The sequence below is a fragment of the Juglans microcarpa x Juglans regia genome, chromosome 2D (genome assembly GCF_004785595.1).
Source record: "Juglans microcarpa x Juglans regia isolate MS1-56 chromosome 2D, Jm3101_v1.0, whole genome shotgun sequence".
NCBI classification, from domain to species: domain Eukaryota; kingdom Viridiplantae; phylum Streptophyta; class Magnoliopsida; order Fagales; family Juglandaceae; genus Juglans; species Juglans microcarpa x Juglans regia.
Genome location: NC_054596.1, coordinates 32542340 through 32564045, shown reverse-complemented (window position 1 = coordinate 32564045; position 21706 = coordinate 32542340). Strand labels below are relative to the sequence as shown.

The 21706-nt window shown below is 37.0% G+C and overlaps 1 protein-coding gene across 1 annotated transcript; it reads right to left on the bottom strand.

Moving 5' to 3' along the window:
• Nucleotides 1–1330: 1330 nt before the first annotated feature.
• On the bottom strand, nt 1331–2426 carry LOC121251235 (senescence-specific cysteine protease SAG39-like). The gene is made up of 2 exons (XM_041150599.1): nt 1994–2426; nt 1331–1923 (listed from the first exon to the last, which is right to left on the bottom strand). Exons 1-2 carry the CDS (start codon nt 2424–2426, stop codon nt 1331–1333), a joined length of 1026 nt encoding a protein of 341 aa, XP_041006533.1.
• Nucleotides 2427–21706: the final 19280 nt, after the last annotated feature.

Genomic DNA, 21706 nt, shown 5'->3' with positions numbered 1-21706 from the left:
GGGAGGCAGCAGCAGCATGGAGGTTGTGGAGGGTGGCGGCTTCAGCACACGAGAGATATGGGGAAGGAGACGACAACACTTTTCTTGAGTTTTCTTCATGCACGAAGGATTAAATATAGGCCAACGAAAAACAACACAAACCCTAGAGAAGTGAGGGAGACGTGCGTGTGCTTGGAGTGGATAAAATACAATAGAGACGTGTAAAGGTGGGGAGTTTTTTTTTTTTTTTTAAAACCAAACTGCGATTGGGTCTCTGGTTTAATAATCACGGGCACGGGCCATACGATGGTTGGGTAGAGTTCATTTCAAAAATTTAATTATAGAGACAAGTCCATTGGAAAAAAAAATTGATAACCGATAAAAAAACATTATGGGCCGATAAAATAGTATTTGAAGGAAAAAAAAAATTCAACAGGACTTTTCATATATTTAACTCAATAATATAAAAAAATATGCTTGGCGCTGGGCCTGGGTGTTACAGTAAAAACGTTTTTCCACTTTTTGGACTTTGTTTTTAAAGACATCAAAATAGGTATACTTGTTAAAGATTTTTTCTATCAAATGTGTTGAAATTAGGCCTACATTTTGTCAAATTTCAATTTCTAAAAGTAGATTTTAATTACTAATTAATTATGATTCCCTGCTGTTTATATTGTGCTTCTTCAAAAATTGTTTCAATGGACTAGTTTTGGAATTATATGCTCCAAAATCATTCATGAGTTTTGATAGACTAGTTTAGTGCGTAACATTATGAGCTATTAATGTAGACGAAATACAAAATTTAGATCAGCGTAGGCCTATGTCTCTATCTAGATTTAGCTAGAAAATCACTATTTTTTAGCACACTTTTCAAAATATGGTTGATGTGTATATTTAAATTATTTCCCTCTTGTATTAAACCAAGAGCAACTCATGAGATAGTGGATTAACACCCATTGCAATTTAACGATGGTTCACACAACTAGTTTAGTATTGTATTAATGCCTTTGATGGGCCCAATTTAAGGTTGCGATTTCAAGGAATAACGTGATGTCAAATATAATACCGTTAAAATACCCATACTCCTTTCATTCATCCATATTCCTAGTATATTTCAAGCTTTCCATGTGTTTCTTTGAAAGCATTTTCATTGTCAAGTCTTTCAAACAATAGGGCTCTGTTCGGGAGAATAAGCATACTAAGAAAAAGGTTTACATATATCATGGGCAAGGAAACCAGAGAATTTACACAAATAGATTTGAATAGTAATAATTGAAACAACTGAAAAAAAGTAGTGCATTATATTGCATGTGAGGTAGTGCACATTGACTTTGATTATGATTTATAAATTCTATGCCGTCGGAAAAGAGGCTTGCATAGCTATACCACATAGGCCTTCCTTTGCATCAATATCTCTTTGCATCCTTATGTACCCTTCTTCACCCCATTCTGTACCCCATGAGTTCTTCACCAGCCAATACTTGGTCCCATCACTAGTAACCCCATAACCAACAGCAGTAACGCCATGGTCTAGGCTAGTACCACACTCTCCTGTAAAAATTCCGCTTGAATAGAATTGGAAGTCAGATCCTCCAGCATCTATGGCAACAGAAATTGGCTGATTAGCTACAGCCTTAAGAAGTGCCTTCTCACTGTTGGCTGGCACATCTTCGTAGCCGTTTATGTTGGCTGCATGGTTGGCTTCTCCCTTTGTGTTGCAGGTTCCATCCACACCTGTGTAAGGATAGTTGGCTTCTGTAGTGAGACCGTGATTGTTTTGGATGAACTGGAAAGCATTGTCCATCAAACCACCACTACAACCTTGGTCCACTCCTTTAATGTCGCAGTCAACCAACTCTTGCTCTGACAATGAGATTAGTTTACCACTTTTTAGCTTAGTAATTCCTTCCATGGCTGCCACTGCTGAAAATGCCCAGCAACATCCTACATTTCATCACCAAAAAGTGTTAGGAAGGTAAATTGGACATAGTTCATCTCAAAAGTAGATGCTTACCACATTGGCCTTGGTCTTTGATGGGTGTTACAGCTCCCTTCTTTCTCCAATCCATAGTAGAAGGCAATGCAGTCACATTTTGATATTTGAAGGAAGAAGTCTTTGTAGAGCACTCATGCCCCTTGAATCTATTTCTTGAGGCTTTGAACTCTTCATTCGTAAGATCTGCAAATTGGTTGACTCCTAACTTGTAAGGTTTGTTTCCAACGCCGTTGAAAGATTTTATAAGCGCCACATTTTCCTTAAATATCTTCAAACGCTTCTCCTTCTCCTGATTATTTTCGTATAACCGTCCATAACGAGCCATCCATTGTTCATGCATCTCACGCATTGTCACATCTTGGAGGGTGCGAGCAGCAACTTGAGAAGCCAAAGCTCCCAAAGTGAGGATCAAAGCAAAACAAATGCATTGGCTTTGGTTAGAGAAGCCCATGATGGTTTGTTCTGGTCGTTGCAATGACTAGCACACTTGCTCTTAACATTTATATAGAGACAATCCTCCCTCATCAATTGCATGCTATGACATTAGGGGAAGATATAGCGTTGGAAATGATCTGATTTGGACAGAAAAGAAAAAGTAATTTGGTTATTTTCAATTGGCATCTTGGATATTCTTGTTACAAAGTGTCTCTTTATGATCATATTTGTCTATATAATTTATATCTGTGAAGTGTTAAATTAATATGTTCATTGGTTGATAGTACACATATAGATTGGTATTTTGTCTTTTATTGTTGGTGCTTACCCACGCAATCAAAACCAAAATGGTCTCACCGTAACGTACGTTTCGCTTGTTTATAAGAAAAAGTAGAACACAACGTTAGATAAACGCAGTTTGATCATTCTCCGAAGGCATTACAAAGTTTCTGTTGGTTTGTCAAGTAGAATTCCATATAAACTGGCATTCATACATTAGTACGTAGTACTTGAATAGGTTTATCTATTCTCAGCGTGTGAACATCATTTTTCAAGAACATGCAATAAAAAACACATAAGATGATATTTATACATTTATTTGTCGCGTAATGTTAGATGCAGTCGTAAAGTGTACTAGCCCCCACTCTTTTCATTTGAGAAATATTCGGGCCTACCATTAAAAATAAATTTTTTTATATGAATTTCAGATTTATCCAGTTTTTTAAAAGAAGTATGCGAAATTTACACGGCCTAGAACCGTACAAATCATTCTCTGCTTCGTAGCCAAACAAGAGTAAGTAGTAAATAAGATGCACATCCGCTCTGGATCTGAATAATTCTTTAGGACAAGGTTGACCTATAATTGTAGGACATCATGTCTTCCTCATATGTATGTGGCTTTATCTTGAGACGCCTAGACATATTTGTAAAACTATAATACCATTTTTGATGAAATAAATATTTTAATATACACTCAAATGAAATTATAATAATTAAAAAAAAAGTATGAGTAAAAGAAGAAAAAGGGTCTCAATATGTTCTAATTTTAACTTTATTTAAATATTAAATTAGAACTTCATGTTCTTAAAGATTTTGAGAATGATTTATGAATAACTTTTAGGAAATTCTACAATGAATTTGCTTTCGAGGTACAAACATGATCACAGAGTTAATTAGAAGATTATCTAATCTAAAATTTATTGCCAGAAAAATCTTAGATCTTAAGGAAAACTATTAACTTTCTGAGGTCAACAGATGAAATATATTTTGGGCTCTACACTAAAGTATTCAGTCGTCCAAGTATTTATAAGTACTATTAGAAAAAATGCTCCGTATTTGTTGGTATCCTTTTTCTTTTTGAAATTTTTGTTCGCCTAGGGTTAGCCCATGGCGGTGCCCATCGCCCCTCCGTCGCTAGAGGGGATTGGAGGGGACGGCGGGACTCTGTCTCACGTCCAAATGGTAGCGAAGGCTGCGGTGTATTCTTCGTTTAAGGTTCAGATGAGATATCCAATGGATGTGGATGGCGAGCCTGGTTTCGTTTTCATGGAGCCAGAGATGTCAAAAGCTGCTGAGGATTCTCGATTTGCTTTGGTTCTGAAATTTGTACGTCTTCGGCCGTCAATTGATGATATTCGTTTGGCTATCATTAAATCATGGGGATTACTGGAGATTCTGACGGTTAGCGTGATGGATGAATATCACATTTTGGTGAAGATGCAGTCTGAGAGGGATTTTATACATGGATGAGCAAGAGAAGGTCGTTTGATTGCTGGTGCTGTGTTTAGACTTTTTCGGTGGACAAAGGACTTTGATCTTCGAAAAGAGTCCACTTTAGCGCCTCAATGGATTTTTATGCCTGGATTGCCTCTTCATATGTATCGAACAGATGTGTTGCAAATTCTTGCGACAAGGTTTGGACGGTTTCTGGGGATTGATAATGCAACGCTTCATAGAACGTGAGCTTCGGGGGTCGTATGTGTGTGGAAATTGATTTAACAGAGGAGCTGGTGCAGAGTTTTCCAATAGTGGTGGCTAATAAGAAGTTTTGGTAGGAGGCTCGATATGAATGACCTGGGTTTTATTGTCAAAAATGAAATCGACAGGGGCACACTTATGTGGTATGTAGGATTGGTGAGGGTCCTTTGTGAAAGGGGAGAGATGTAGCCAAAGGGGGGATTAAGAAAGTATGGCAAGTGAATTCAAAAAAGACACTTTTGCAGGAGGAAAATGCAGAGGAGGGAGTGGCTGGTGAAAGGAACGAGGTTTTGAGTCCTAGGGGGATGAAGGAAAGTCATCAAGTGAGGATCCTGAGCGTTCATTGAGTCAATTGGTGGGGGGGCAAAGTCATGCAGAGATGGGACATAAGGGGGAAAATACAGAGGTGGTGGTGATTGACAATGGCAAAGATGTGGGGAGTACTAGGGAGGATGAAGGGAAGGTTTCTCGGGATGATCTGGAGAATTTTACGCAGTCTCTGGTGGTGGGGACAATCCGTGCTAAGACGGTGGTAGAGTTTCCTTCAATCCAAATAGTTGATGTGACTAATGCTAGTGATATGCTGCCTGTAAATGAAAATGAGAGGGATCCCCTTCCTCCCATGGATTTATTTCTGGGTGATGTTTTAATGTCTCCATGTAGTGGGGATCGAGCTCATGCTGCGTTGGTTTCTGAAGTACTTGATATGGAATGCCGTATAAAACCAGTCTCACGAGAGGAGCCTTTGGAGCCTGTCTTTTATAGTACTGATGGGGAAAGGGAGGAGACTATCTCTGAATTGGCCAAACAGAAGGGTTATGAGTCTGATAAGGTGCAGGCCCCGGATTCAAATGGCAAAAGGAAAAATTTTGTTGTTCGACAATCCCAGCGGATGTCAACCCGCACTACTAAACTTAATCTATAACAAAGTCCATCATTGCATGGGATATAGGGGGGTTGGGTAGTTCTCGTCGTGTGTTGCGTAGTATGATTCAGAAACATAATGGGTCCATTGTGGCTCTCATGGAGCCTTTTGCAAGAGAGGAAGCACTTCAGCGGTTAGCCAGTTCTTTGGGCTTTGATGGTGTTCATTGTAATGAGGCAGGAAGGGGTAAAATCTGGAATTTGTGGTGAGCTCCTTATGAGTTTGAGGTGGTTTGTGCTTCAGATCAGATGGTGACAGGATGGTTCCTGCTAGAGGGTACTCGCACTCTTGTATCCTTCATTTATGCAAAGTGCAATGTGCTGGATCGAAGAAGTCTATGGGAGAGCCTGATGGCTTATCGGTCCAATGGGCATCCGTGGGTTGTTATGGGCGATTTTAATATTATTCGGGAGGATCGGGAATGTGTGGGTGACCGTCCTCGAACTGTCCAAGCTATGGATGATTTTAATGAGTATATCGATGCCAGCAGTCTGATTGATCTTAATTACCATGGCAATCCATTGTCTTGGTGCAATGGGTAGGAGGGGAATGCTAGGAAGTGGGTGAGACTTGATCGGGTTCTAATAAATATGGTTTTCTCAGAACGGTTTAATATGGCAGAATTTGAGTATCTTCAACGGAAATCTTCGGATCATAGTCCAATGGTGGTGAGATTATCACGTATAAATTTCAGGTCTGGTCCATTTCCTTTTCGATTCCAACAAATGTGGTGCTCTCATGAATCATTTTATGGTATGGTAAAGGAGATATGGGGTCGCCCTATGTTAGGATCGGGTTTGATTAAGCTGGTGGCAAAATTGAAGAGGCTTAAAATGGAGTTGCTTAACTGGAGTAAAAATGTATTCGGATGAATTGATACCAACTTACGGGAGTTGACAGCCAGGCTTGAGGTTTTGGAAGCCCAACTTCAATCTGCATATTCGGAAGCTACGGAAGCAGATTACCTAGTTACTAAATTGGAGATTGATGTTTGGGAAAAAAGAGTGGAGACACGCATAGCTCAGTTAGCCAAGAAGAAGTGGCTGAGGGAGGGAGATCAGAATTCTAAGTTCTTTCATGCAATTGTTTCACAACGGAGATGGGAAGCGGTCATTTCCTAGATGCGAATGGAGAATAGTTTGATACTGGATTCCCCGGAGCAAGTGCACTTGGGGGTTGTGAATCACTTCACTAATTTCCTTTCTGATATGTCGAATTTAGAGCCTACAGATTTGTCTCAAGTTCTAGGTTTGGAGATATTAGCGGATGAAAATTTTGATTTATTCTGCTTGCCATCAGAAGAAGAAGTAAAGAACGTGGTCTTTTCGATTCCTCAATATAGCATTCTAGGACCGGATGGGTATGGATCCTTATTTTATATCTCTTGCTGGCATATTGTGAAGGATGAAGTTGTGGAGGCAATAAGGGATTTTTTTGCAGGTTCTATGTTACCAAGGTTCTATACTTCTTCATATATTGTGCTAATTCCAAAAGTACCGGATCCTAAGAGCTTTGAAAAATTTAGACCAAGTAGTCTATGTTCTGTGGCTTATAAGGTTTTTTCAAAAATCATTGTGAACCGTTGACAAGTCTCTTGCCTAGATTGATCTCGGCGGAACAGGGGGCTTTCATTCTGGGACATAGTATTTTTGAGAACATCTCCTTGGCTCAAGAGATGGTTCATGCCTTGCATAAAAAAACGACGGTAGGAAATGTGATGGTGAAGCTTGATATGGCAAAGACATATGATAGGATGAATTGGGTTTTTTTAATTAAGGTCCTTGGTAGTTTTGGGTTGTTGCAACAATTTTGTAATTTGATCAAGGCATGTGTGGAGTCCCCTTGGTATTCGGTGATGATGAATGGGTCGTATAAGAGTTTTTTCCAGCCTAGGCGAGGACTCCAACAAGGGGACCCCCTCTCGCTATATTTGTTTATTTTAATGCAAGAAGTCCTCTCGCGGCTCCTTCGGAAAGAGTTTGAAGAAGGTCATATTGGGAGGTTTTATCATCCAATGGGGGCTCCATTGGTGTCGCATTTGTTATATGCAGATGATATTTTGATTTTCCTTAATGGTGCAAAGAGATCGTTGCGAAGGCTAGGGAGCATTTTATCTCGTTATGAAAACCAGTCTGGGCAGCAGGTTAGTAAAGAGAAATCGTCCATTTTTATGCCACCCAGGATTAGTGCAGCATGACAGCGTGGGCTGGTGAGGTTAATAGGGTTTGCGCAAGGTCAATTCCCAGTTAAGTATCTAGGGGTTCCGTTGGTATGTGGGCGTTTGAAGGCACTTCATATGGAACAATTGATAGTGAATTTTCGGGCCAAGGTTGCAGGGTGGAAAGTGAGGCTGTTATCCCAAGGGGGGCGGTTGATTTTGATCAAGCATGGTTTGTCTAGTATGGCTTCTCATTTAATGGCTGTCATGAATATCCTGAATATTGTTCTTAAAAAAATTAATGCCATCCTTTCTACTTTCTTTTGGGGCGAGAGAAATGGAAAAGCAAAAATGAAGTGGTGTGCATGGTCTCGGATTAGTAAGCCAGTAGAAGAGGGTGGTTTGGGTTTGAGGGATTTTTCAGAAATACAAAAAGTGATGCATATGAAATTGGCATGGTGTATTTTATCAATAGACTCGTTGTGGGCTCGATTTATGGTTTTGAAGTACGGTAGAGGTCAACATGCCTCTCTCTGTTTGTAGCTCGACCAAATAGTTCGAGACTTTGGAAAGCTATTGTGTCAGTTCTACCGGATGTTTGTGAGGCCACAAAAGTCAGAATTAAGGAGGGTAGACCGTCTTTTTGGTATGATAGTTGGTTTTCTCAGGGACCTTTATGTAATATGGTGGACGTGGTTGGTAATCCTTCTTTGCAAATCAAGGAGGTCTAGGTAGATGAGAATTGGAACTTTGAGATGCTTATGCAATTAGTTGGTATGGATGTTGTGAATGACGTAATAAGAGAAATTGGGGTAGGCAGATCTGGGAGTGACGTACTCATATGGAAGGCCACACATGATGGACAATTTACCACTGCTAGTGCCTGGAATTTAATTAGAATGAAGGGAAGCAATCATCCTTGGATGGACTGGATATGGAGTAACTATCTACCGAAGAAAATCTCAGTATGCATGTGGCAGGCTCGGTTTAATTGTTTAGCAACAGATACAAGGGTACAATCACGTGGTATAGCTATGGAATCTATGTGTGATTGCTGTACAACGCCACAGATGGAAACGCTGGATCACGTTTTGGCCACTGGACAGGTTGCAGAACAGGTATGGCGTAAAGCTTCTTTGGCTTTAGGCATTTCTTGTTTGCAAGCTACAACATGGTGGAATCGAGTGGTGGCCTGGATGGTGTGTGCGAAGAAAGGAACCAAAAGGGGAATTTTAATTGGTTTATTGCCGAGCAATCTGACTTGGTGTTTATGGATAAGACATTGCCAATCTCGGATGGAGGGTGTTCAGTGGAATGCAGTGGATGTTTGGAGATCAATTCGGTCTTGGTTGGGAAATTGGTGAATGACATGGATGATAAGAAGTTGTCTCAAATTGATAAGCAGATTTTGCTTGCACTGGATATTAGTATTAATGTTCGCGCAACGTCCAAATCGCAGTAAATAGCATGGGTAAAGCCTCCTTATGGTTGGTGGAAATTAAATGTGGACGGTAGTTGTCGTGGAAATCCAAGGAATTGTGGTGGGGGTGGAGTATTGCGAGATCATCGGGGCTGGATTATGGCGGGTTTTTCTACGCCGTATGGTTTTGGCACTAACAATGAGGCTGAATTAAGAGCTTTACTTCAAGGAGTACGATTATGTAAAGAAATGGGCTGTCAACATGTTATTTTGGAATGTGATTCCAAGGTAGTGGTGGATTGGGTGAAGAACAAGCGCTATAATTTATGGAATCCATGGGATTATTGGGATTCCTTACTTCAGGAACTGGAGGGAGTTAGTTTCTAAGTGGTGCATCAATTTTGTGAGGGTAACCAAGCTGCGGATTTTTTGGCAAGGAAAGGTGAGGAAGGGCTGAACTGGAGTTTTGGATCAGAAACCTGTCTACCAAGGTTGCTGAGGGGTATTTTGAGATTAGATGCGATTGGACTTCCATCAATTCGGAGGTAGCCTGTGGTTTGTTGAGTTTTATTTATTTATTTTTTCAGTATAGGGGGTGTGTTTGTGGGAGTTGCGCTGGTTTGGGTTTTCATTGTATATTTTTGTTTAGTTTTTTGGCTAGTTGTTAATACGGTTTTCCTCCGCCATAAGTGAGTTTTTTTTAATAAATTGGGAGGAGGTCACTTGTGGACATGTGATCTCATATCTTTAAAAAAAAAAAAGTTATCCAAGTATTTATAGAGCGTTGAGAAAAAAATCGTTTCATGAAGAAAATAAAAACCTTTAAAGACATCTATGGAGAAGAAAATGTTATACATACATACGCACACTGATATATATATATATATATATATATATATATATATATAATTATCAATTGGAGTGGGGCTAAGTTTTTCTGTCAAAACCTAATTTTGATAGGGGCGAAACTCTAATTATAGACATAAAGATATGTTTAATTTTTTATTTCTTTGAAAGTTACACATATAATAAACAATGAATATTAAAATTATGAAGTACAATGATATATGAAATATATATTTTATGTTAAGATATACGTAGAATATATAGATATATAGACTTTTTCTAGCAATTTTAAGATCGCTGCAAAAAAAAAAATTCATCGCAAAAGGTCCTTTTTTGTGGCGGTTTTCCAGTTACCGTTGAATTCTAGTGTGCAATCGCGAAATGCTGAACGAGAATTTACTGTTTACTTTGTTGTGGCGTCTTTTACACCTATTGCGGCAATTTTGTCACCACAGCAAAAGATTTTTACTATAGCCATTTTTTATTTCCGTCGAATTGGAGAATCGCTGCAATAGATACTCAGTGAATATTGTCGCCATAAAAGTGATATGTGGCCAATTAAAATGTATTTGCGGTGAATGACAAGCGCCGCAAAAACTAATAAAGTTTAAACCCCAGCATTTTCCCTATTCATTTAATTCCCTCCCCCCCCCCCCCCCCCCCCCCCCCCCCCCCCCCCCCCCTCTGCCTCTTCCGCCTCTCCCCATTCCCTCTTCTCCCCCGATCCCTATTTTTCATGCCTCCACGCAGCAACCACTACACACCGCCGTGACCCACCTTCACCGTCCACCTCCACCGTCGCCGACCAACCCAGCCAAGTCCCTCCCTCACGGCTTCTCTCTCTGCCCCAGATCTCCCTCTCTTCTCCCTCGAATTCCTTTTTCCCTCGGATTCCCAGTGCCGCCGCGTCCGCAACCGCCGCACCACCTCCAGCTACCGGCGTAGCTACCCCCCAACGGTCCCCAGCCCCTCCACCGAAGCTCTCCCTCTCTCTCACCGTCGATCTGCTCTCCCCCTAATGGATCTCGCTCAAGCTCCTATACCCACTTTGCGCCGCCTTCCTCCACGGCATAGCATCGCAGAAACCGTAACCTATTGTATTTTAGAATCTAGAGATTTCCAAAGCAGAGGCTTGCAGTGCCCAAAGCTTCTATCTTTTCAGCAGTTTGATTCTGTTGTAAAAAAGGTATTTTCTTTGTTTGGTTTCTAAGAAAATTAAATTTAAAAAATTGGAACTCTTGCAAGATTTTACTTTTGATTCCTCAAGCGGTGTTTGGTGACGAAAATAAGACGATGAAAGACTCAGATTTTTGTTGCATATAACTAAGTTGGGGTTTAAGTAAGTAAATTTTTGTTTTGTTGCTGTTGCTGCGAATTAGAGAATTTTGAAATATGGAAATAGAAGGTTTTGTTCATATATGCCTTTTGTTTCTAAGAAACTAACGGAGAACTAATTGAACATATCAATTTCGATGGGTTTTTTACATTTGGGTTTGGATAGGGACATACGTTGACTGAATAGGAAGTTGTCAATGTCAATGTGCTGGCAGTGGTTTTTCTGTATCCAAACTATACAACTGCTAGCGTAATTTATTACCAATTCTTTTAATCATCGGCTTTTTTTCCCTCCTTGTTTGTGAATACTTAACCGTTGGACTGAGATGATTTTTCCCTTCCCCTTTATGAACATCTTGATGGGTCCTTGAATTTTTTTTTAGGAATTTTATATTCTATAGGTTGTATTGTGTACATGATAATGTGGGGTCATGTGTTTTTTATGCATTAGTTTAGCTACATAATTTCTGAACTTTATGCATTGTTGGAGGCTGTAGTAGTTGGAAGTTCAATTAGAATCTGATTTCTCTAGTGCTCTAACTGGGAATAATGACGTAAATGTTTTTCCCAAAACATGTTGAGATATATTCCTTGAATAACTTGATGGTCAATCACATGCTTGAATACGAGACCTAGATGGAGCTTATTGGTGAAATGATATTGGTTCATACAACCTCAAGTTGTTGGATGATTATATTTATTGATGTTTTATATTCCCAAGCTTATGGCATTTCTTTATGCAATAGACTTATTTTAAAAAAGCTGGGTACTTGATGTAAGCTATGCAGTTCATATATTCCTGTATGCACTTTGTGTTTTTGCTTTTGTAAACGTGTATCTTTTTTAATATATGCCATGCTCTGTTTTTGAAGCTTGAAAGCTTGAAAAAGGTTCAAGGAAGGAAGTCATGTCTCGGTTGAGTTCTAGGATTTAAGCACTTGGAAGGGCTTGCAACAGGGATTTTGAAGGTTGTCCTCTTACTCACATCATTTTCAAATATACAGAATGAATAAAATAAGACAAGGTTGTGGAAATGAAAATTTTTTATTTTTTGTTCACTTCTGATTATTGTGAACTGAATCAGATTGGTCATAAGTTTGGTTCGACATGTCAATCCTTCTATTTTTGTAAACTTGTATCCGTTTATATATCAAAGTACATTTTTACAAAGTTTGGATTTTGTCCTTTATTTTACCAGTTTGTAAACCAATATCATGTCCATGTGCATTGGATCAGTTCTAGTCTATACGCAATGGGAATGTGGTCACTTCCCTTCAGGTCCTATATTATGTTATAGGAAACTTAGCATGGAAAATGTGTTTGTAAAAATGATTTAAAATTTTTTTTGTCAAGCAATTGTTAGTGACTGACTTGAAATGGGGTAATTTTAGTAGTGATTGTTTTTGTTTTAGCATAAAAAAAATGCTAGTGAAACTATTTAGACAAACTGTTTTTTACTAGAGTTGATGATGCTCCCACTGTAACAGAAAGAGGCTACTGTTTAGACACTCTTTGTGTTGACATTATGCAATCTCAGAAGAATCCCAATAGGAAAAAGTTAATTTATTGTGGTACGTTTTTTCTCTTTCATACAAAAAGCTACTCCAGTAAGGAGATAGATAGGCTTTTTGGGTTGGGGGCTTTTCCTGGGAAGGGCAAATGGTTGGATGAAAGTAAAAATGACATTTCTCTCTGGTATTTAATTCCCTAATGATTCATGAAACTGAATTACCCCCATTTCTCTATGTGATTTTGCATCTCTTCTGTTGTCTTCAACTCTTTCTGAGATGTTTTGGGCATGTGCATGTAAAGGTATCAAGGAGGCTGGACCTTGTGTATGGAGGTGGGAGCATTGGGCTAATGGAGCTGGTTTCACAAGCTGTGCATCGTGGTTATGGAAAAGTTCTTGGGTACAATCACTTTACCATATCTTCACAATTTTGGGTTGGATGTTTGAAGTTGATTTTTATTGTTCCTTTTCACATAGTTTAAACTTTTTTATTTTATTTTATTTTGGTTTATAGGATCATCACGAGGACTCGAATGTGCAAAGAGGTGAATATAATTCCATTTTGGTTTTCTTTTGAACTAGTCAATGGGTTTTTCTTTTTCTTTTTCATGTTAATGGTTTAAAGTTTGGCACTTTCTTACCAGATTTTATACTTTGGTCAACTGTTTTTATTATAGTTTCCAGGCCACTCCATGTTTTTTTATTTTTGACATTAATGGATTGTTTTGATCATTGCCATTAGATCTCTTTGTAAGTTATTTATTGGATAGCTTATTCTTTTACTAAAAACTCGCATCTTCACAAGTCCCTAAACTCATTTTGAACCGTTTGGTAGTTTCTATCTATAAATATCTTGCTGCTTAAGATCATATCTGCCTTTGCTATTTTAGGTGTATCACACTTTTCCAACTATGGGGTAAGATGGTGCTTTTATTTTTTGAGCCAAAGTAAACAGAGACTCAAGGTGTGTATAGATCTCATATAAAAGTTCAAATCATATTTCAACCATTTTTATTGCTTTTACTGCATTTCAATGAAGTATAGGTTCTATTCTTCGTAACTAATTCATTAGGTAGTATACAACAAAGAACCTCAACTATAGCTTCTTATCCTAATTGCAGATAAGTGACCTTTGTCTTTTAATATTGAACTGCTTTATAGTTTTTTTAGGGCATCATTATATATATATATATATCCGTTGAAGCTAACGGGTTGTCTTTTGAGTTAAGGAGATCATGTGTTTTGGTCATATTAGTAGCTCATAACTTTGGATCTTTTTTGAGTATGTAAAAAGAATATTAGTGCAATCCATAGTGTAAGATAAAATTGTGAAGCTTGCAAAACTTGGGTGATTTGGAAATCCTCTTTGAACTTGTAGTGCATTGTCCGTTGCTCTGTCTCTTTATTTCTCATAATATTAGATTTTTTGCAACATGCAGGCATATGGCAAGAACCTATAATTTGGATGTGTATTACATTGGATGTGCCTACAGGTTTTTTAGACATTCTTTAAGCTTCTAGCCCATTCTTCAGCAACCCATTTGTTCAATTCCTTTAGGTACATGGGTTTAAGATTATTGGTGAAATGATATTGGTTTAAGATTATGTTTATAGGTTAATTAGCAAATTTGTTTAATGTGGATTAACTTCTTTAACACCATCAAAAGAAGTTAATCCACATTGATGATACTATAAAAAGATATCATAAGGATAATGATACTTGTGAAACATTTCACTAGTAATTTTTTTTTTAAAAATTTTGTAGCAAATTATTTGCGGCGACTTTAAAGGTCACTTCGTCATCAAAAATACTTATTTGCGACGAACGTATGCCGCAAATAATGTTTTAGCGTCAAAAAATTTCAATGGAAAAGGCAATAAATATTTGCAATGATTCCGTGATCCATGGAAATGTCTAATTGCGGCGAATAATGTTCATCGCAAAACGTCTTTATGGTTTCCATTAACTTATAGTGTCGAAACACGTATTCAGTCAGTGAGTTTTATAGTATTTGCAACAAAAAGTTATTGCCACATAAACGTTTTCTCAATGATTTCCTATGATAACGGAACACACATTTTCGGCAAATTTTTATCTATTTGTGACTAACTTAATCGTCGGAAGTAACACACTATTTGCAACGATTTTTGCGATTCATTGATTTGAAGCCAAAAAAAAAAAAATTCCAACGAACATGCAGTGATTGAAAAGTCAACGAGAATAGGTATTTCTGGCGATTTCAATAGTATTAGCGACGAAATGTGGCACCGTGAAAAGTCTTATTTCTTGTAGTGCAACCCAAGTTGGCCCAAATTCAAGAATTCCGACACGACCCAAAATTGATCCTTTTCCGAAGTATAAGTTTCGATTGAGTTCAAATAACCGAATTTTCGACTTGATTTTATTCCGATAAAAATGGGTTTTCCTATCCTTTAAAAAGAGAGAGAGAGAGATCAATGGATCTGAATATTCTTGGGACCCTAGATCGGCATTAACAAACTAAGAAGCATCGATTTTGTGAAAAAAACAAATGTGAATCTTGTGCAGGTCTTTAGGAAAAGGTTAATGCCGATCAATCAATTTGAATATTTGGTTTTGTTTGTTTTCACAAATGCATCTCATCTAATAATTACAATTTTTTAAAATTTTCACACAAAATAAAATAAACAATTCAACTTTTATAAATCTTAAAACAAAAATAATATTAAAAAAATATATTCTAACAATATTTGATTCAATTTTTAATTTTAATCTCAATTCATCTCATCTTATATGCAAAAACAAACAAGGTTAGATCTTAGACTTGAAAGCAGACAATCCAAGGTTCAAACTCGGTTGGTGAGGTTTAATTACTCAAGTGACCGGTGGACTGAAGTGGTGGTGGGGTAGGCTGCCTTCGATCACAATCTGAAACCCCTTTCGTGAAATCAGAGTATAAATCAAATTAACTTCTCACGCCCCCTTACATACCATAATCTTTTCCTTCTATTCTCTTCCTTTTCCTTGCTACTCTCGAACCGATCGAAGGAAAATGTGAACAAAGCAATTCAAATATTTTTCACAAGAACTCACCCACCATATACGATAACACACATGGACATGCATCTCATTTCTGATTTCAGTCATGGCAAAAAGACCCCCACTTTGTAGCAGAGCTATCCTCTTATAAGATTTCGTAATTTCTTGTCACGAGATATGCATCCCCTCCATTCGATGTATTGCACTTTCCAAATTTAGATCTAGTGCGGCAGTCCCAGTCTTAATACCACAACATTTTTTGGTTGAGATCTATAATCATAACATAAACTAACTTAATGTCTATTTATCCATCGACTTACTATATGAACATGCATAAAGCAATATCGTGGGTGCGTGATTGGGAAAGGATACAAAGTTCTAATTCTCGGTTTATCAAATAAATAGCAAACTTCTGTCAAATAAATAAATAATATTAATGAAATCAGAATGACAAACTAATCTTTAAGTTATGATAACATAATAATAATAATAATAAATTAAGTTATTAATCATAAATGCCAAAATATAATAACAATAATAAATAGCAGTTAGTTGGTTCGTTATAATAATTAATAAAATAAATAAAAATTGAGTGGTTAGTTATAGTTAATAAAACAAAATAAAAATTAAATGGCACTACAACAAATAAGGTCCTTTGGGACGAAAAGTTTCCTCCTAAAAGATTGGAATTTCATCCCAAAATATATTTTGGGAAAAAAAAAAAAGTTCCAAGGTCATCCCATTAAAACTGTCCCAAAAGGTATTTTGGGACAAAAATCACAAATTCATCCCAAAAGATATCTTTCGGGATGAAATTTAGATGGACCATTTGGTCACGTTCGAATGGAATTTTTTTCTGGGGTGATTAAAATTCATCTTGAAAAGTCGTTCGAACGGAGGAAATAACGTTTGAACAATATGTCTATTCCAACTGGTACTTCATGGCCGGTCGATCGATGCCAGTTCGTTCGACCAAATCCACATGAAGAAAAGTTCGAACAAACAAATTAATGATCGAACGTAAATTAAGCCATTCGAACGTGTTTGAGATGGAAAGATTGAATTTTCTATTCAAACGGGGTGCAACTTTTTTTACCGTTCAAACTCTAACTTGAGAGGTTCGAACGGTTGTGTTTGATGAATATATGTTCGAACATTTGATGACTGTTCGAACAGTTAGTATTTTCATGGACAATATTAATTTAAAACCAAATACATATTTATATTTCAAAAATACATTACAAATTGTTCAATATAAATAAAACTAATCTAATAAGTCATAACTAAATAAATAAAATAGTAATAATATAATGTTGTTATCAGTACATATATAATTGTTCAATATGCAAAACATTTCTAACAAAAATCAATTACTTGGGTGCCTGAATTGTTGTATAAGCATATGCATTTGAAGCTGCATCTCTCTTTGTTGATCTTCTTGTTGTTTTATGCACATCTCTATGTCTGCTTGTTTCGTCAATTGAGCCTCTAACTGATGCTATTTTGCAATCAATTCTTTGATCCTAGAATTTGCATTCTCCAACGCAATGGCAGTAGTACTTGATGTTGATGAATAGTCTGAAGGCTTTACACAACGACCCAAACCCCTCAAATATCTTGAATGTTGACCTAGAACTTGTGTAAAAATTTCAACATCACTTCTTGATGAATTCTGATCTGATGCAGTTTCAGCACGGAGGGAAACCATTTATCCTACATACAACATATAAAATTAATATTGACACAATAATTTAAATATGTTTAATTAAAACAAATTATAATACTTACATAATTTTCACGAGCATCGGGATGAGTCCACTCTCCATTACTATTAGTATGTGATGCAACATATAATTTTGTCAGATCATAATTGGTGTCTGACTCTTTCTACAAGAGACATTATTAAGATATAAAATCAATATTAAAAACAAACTATATAGAAAAAAAATGAGTACATTACCAATTTCTGAGAGAGGCGATGGAAAGATCTTGAGCTTGCATGATGATGAATCTTCAATTTCAATCTATTTGTTTTTTTTATAGAACTTCGCTACTGCATAGAAGTTGTAAAAATTAGTAAGTGAAAATTATAAATATAACAGATAAAGAATTCATTTAATTTACCTTATATAATGGATTCTCAAACATGTCGCAAAATTTTTTCCAACCTTCAGGTCGGACATCCTAAAAAGGATGCTAGCGTGCATCTTCCTTGTTCTCGTACTTCTTGTAATCCTCGTGACACCTCGCCTTATGCTTGCGGAATGTATTACACATAAGCTCATTGACAGTCTTACACTCCTCTCTCTGACCCAAATTTTGTTCGAAGTCATCCTTGAAAAAGTATATACACAAAGATATTATCATTTAGAATATTAAATAATATCAATATAAATTTATTATTTAAATATTACGTACCAAACAACAATTTTTTATAAAATCTTTCACATCTTGCAGGACTTTATGCCATGAACTCGTAGCCAAAAGTGCATAAGTCCGTTTAAGAGCACCCACATGTGATGCAAGCCAAGTTGCTTATTGTCCCTTGCCTCCGCTATGTTCGTCAGGAATGTTAACCTTAATCTTACATACTTTACGTTATTTCTCCAACGTCACGCCTCTAGTAGTGTCTCGTCCATGACGAGATTGTACTATTATCTCTATAAAATAATACTAGTTATTTACCTCGTATCAATTATCAATTATCTTAATTGAAAAAATGAGTATTAGCTATTACCTTGTTGCGTAGAGTTAGTCTCTAACGGTGAGTCAGACGGAGAGCTAGGAATAGGTGGAGATGGGATGCGAACTTCCTTCCTCTTTGGTGGCATAATTGCGAGATACTGTATAATGTGAACACAAAACTGGTCAATCATCTGTATCATTTTCATCTATAGATTCACTCTCATCATCTGTAGATACTTCAGATGACTCAACACTTTGATCAGCTGTCGCCTCAACTGTTTCAGCCTCAATATCTTCCCTATGTAATGGAATTATCTCATACTGACTCAAATATACAAATAAGTTAAAGACAGGTTGACTCTCTCAATATGCTTCTTGAGTAGAAGGATTATCTTCTCCTTTATCTTTTCCATCCACCTCAAGGATATTGTCATAAATACTTTTAGAAAAAAACTTTTGTACTACTTGCCATTTAAAAGAATCATTTTCATACCATTTTTTTGATGTGTTAATACTCAGAAAATATTCATCGTAGCATTTTCCCCTTCGAGGATTGCTTAAATCCCATCAATTACACTTATATATATAAACCACAAGCTCCTCCACATATCTCATTCCAATTATATTTACAATAATTCCATAGGAATCAACATTGTCTCCATCATGAATCCGTTTGACAAAGACACCACTATTTTGTGTTTTCCTATAACGTTCTTGATCAATTGTGCGATATCTACTTCCTCGAGAAATACATGCAAAATATCGAGCAGCATGTCTCGAGAGGTCACGCGCCAGTGCTATAGATCGTCTGATATATCGTTTGGATTACTCGCATGCATTTGTACAACGTAGGTATTAAATAAAGCATAAACATTCAACCGTTAACAACCCAGTCTATTTTAAATATGTTAGTGCAAAATCACATCTGTATTAATATCATTACCTGTTATTTGAATCATTTAGGGAACTCTTGTTCATATCTCTGGTCTATATCATTTACTCATAGTTCTTTAAGCACGTTAATATGATTACTGAAATTAGAAATTATTAACAATAAGTATATTTGTATAATTGTTTAATAAGTAAATTTAATGATTAATTAACAATTAATTTGAACTTACTTCCAGTGGTTCTCTATCTTAGGAAAATTATTTAGCACGTACCACTGAGTTTTCTTGAATTCTGTTTCACACAAAGCATTACCACGCTAAGCACAAAGTAGACGTACTTGTTGGGAAAATATAGAAAATCCGTTCCGTTGTCTTGTTTGGTCAACATTAAAGTTTTTTTCTGGCCGGTCAAACTTTGTGTCAACGCCGTGGAATTATTTGAAACAGAATGTATGCCCCTCATCATCAATATATGTTTCTGCAATTGATCCTTCTAGGCGGGCCTTATTACCCATTGTGCGTTTCAACTTTCCAAGAAACCGTTCAATGGGATACATCCATTTATACTGGACTGGTCATGCAAGTCGAGCCTCACATGGCAAATGAATGGCTAAGTGAACAATGATGTCGAAGAATGACGGTTGATAAATACTTTCCAACTTACACAATATTTGTGCAATATCTCGTTCCATACGATCCAAACCTTCTACATTCAACATTCTAGCACATAAATCTTTAAAAAATGCACCCAACTCAGTTAATGCAAACCACACATCTCTGGTCAAGAACCCACGGATACCAACAGACAAGATACGTTGTAAAAATACATGACAATAATGACATTTTAGTCCAATAATTTTCAATTCATTTGTTCGCACACACCATGTTAGATTCGAGGTATACACGTCTGGTAATTTAATCTTCTGCAACCACTCACAAAATGTAGTCCTTTTGTTCCTTGACAAAGTATGCTATCCAATTGACATGTAAACAGACAAACAACTTTGTTGCAACTGCATTTCAGGTATAATTTCCAGCTCCTTTAGATCTTTCTGTGAGTTTATATTATCCTTCGTTTTACCTTCAATTGACATCAACATTCCTAACACGGATTCGCATATATTTTTCTCAATATGCATAACATTGAGACTATGCCGCAATTTTAACGTCGACTAGTAGGGAAGTTCAAAAAATATACTCTTCTTTGTCCAATTCAACTCATTCGCACTTCATTTTCTCTTCCATTGCTTTTTACCAAAATTATTACTTCCGACATCTGCAAAATGTGCAATAACATCTTAGCCAGACAAGAATGGTGGAGGGTGCCCCCATTCAACAGTGCCATCAAACATCCTACCATTTCCACGCCATCTATGGTCACCAGGTAAAACTTGACAATGACCCATGAATCATAGTTTCCTCTCATACACAAGCCATTTAGATTGGGTATGTTTGTCACAAGTTGGACAAGCCAATTTCCCCTTAGTGCTCCTACCTGACAAGTTTTCATAAGTGAGAAAATCATTTATTGTCCATAACACTGCAACATGCATATTGAACGACTTGCCTGTTGGTAAATCAAATGTTAAGACCCCATTCTCTCACAAATCTTTCAATTCTGCTATCAGTGGCTGTAAGTGTATGTCTATATCATTTTCTAGTGATCTTAGACCTAGAATGAGCAAACTCATTATGAAATATGGATCTTTCATATACTTCCACAGTGGTAGATTGTAGGCCATAAGTACAACTGGCCAAGTACTATGACTAGTACTCATGTTTCCAAACGGATTAAATCCATCTATTGCTAACCCAAGTCGAATATTACGAGGTTCTTCATCAAACCATGGGTGTTCCAAGTCAAATTCCTTTCAAACTTGAGAGTCTGTAGGATGTGACACAATATTATCATTCTTGACTCTAGATGATGAGTGCCATGTTATATCCATAGCTATTGAACGTGACATAAATAATCGTTGTAATCAAGGTATCAATGGAAAGTGACATACGACCTTCCGCGGCACATTCTGCTTCTCAGTTGTTCATCTTAATTCATGGCAAATGTGACACTCATTCAACTGCTCATTCTCTCGCCAAAATAATACAGAATCATTCTTACATGCATGTATTACATTGTAATCAAACCTGAGTCCTATTTTCAATTGTTTTGCTTCGTAGAAGTTGCGAGGTAAAATATTGTCTAATGGAAGTGCCTCTTTAAACAGCTCGAGCAACATATTGACAACCTTAATAGATATTTGGCACATGGATTTTATATGAAGTAGTCTAATAGTAAATGAAAACTTACTGTGCCTTCTACACCCTGGATATAACTCACATTGTGAACCATTCCATAAGCGGGTAAAAGTGTTATGGCACAGATCATTTGAATTTGATGGATCTGTATCACCTTCATCCATAAACATTCCCACACCAATGTCGCCCAGCATTTGCTCCATATCCTTTTCGGGATTGTCACCAACAACCTTAGGATGTACATGTTCATTAATATCTTCTTCTTCATCTTGAAG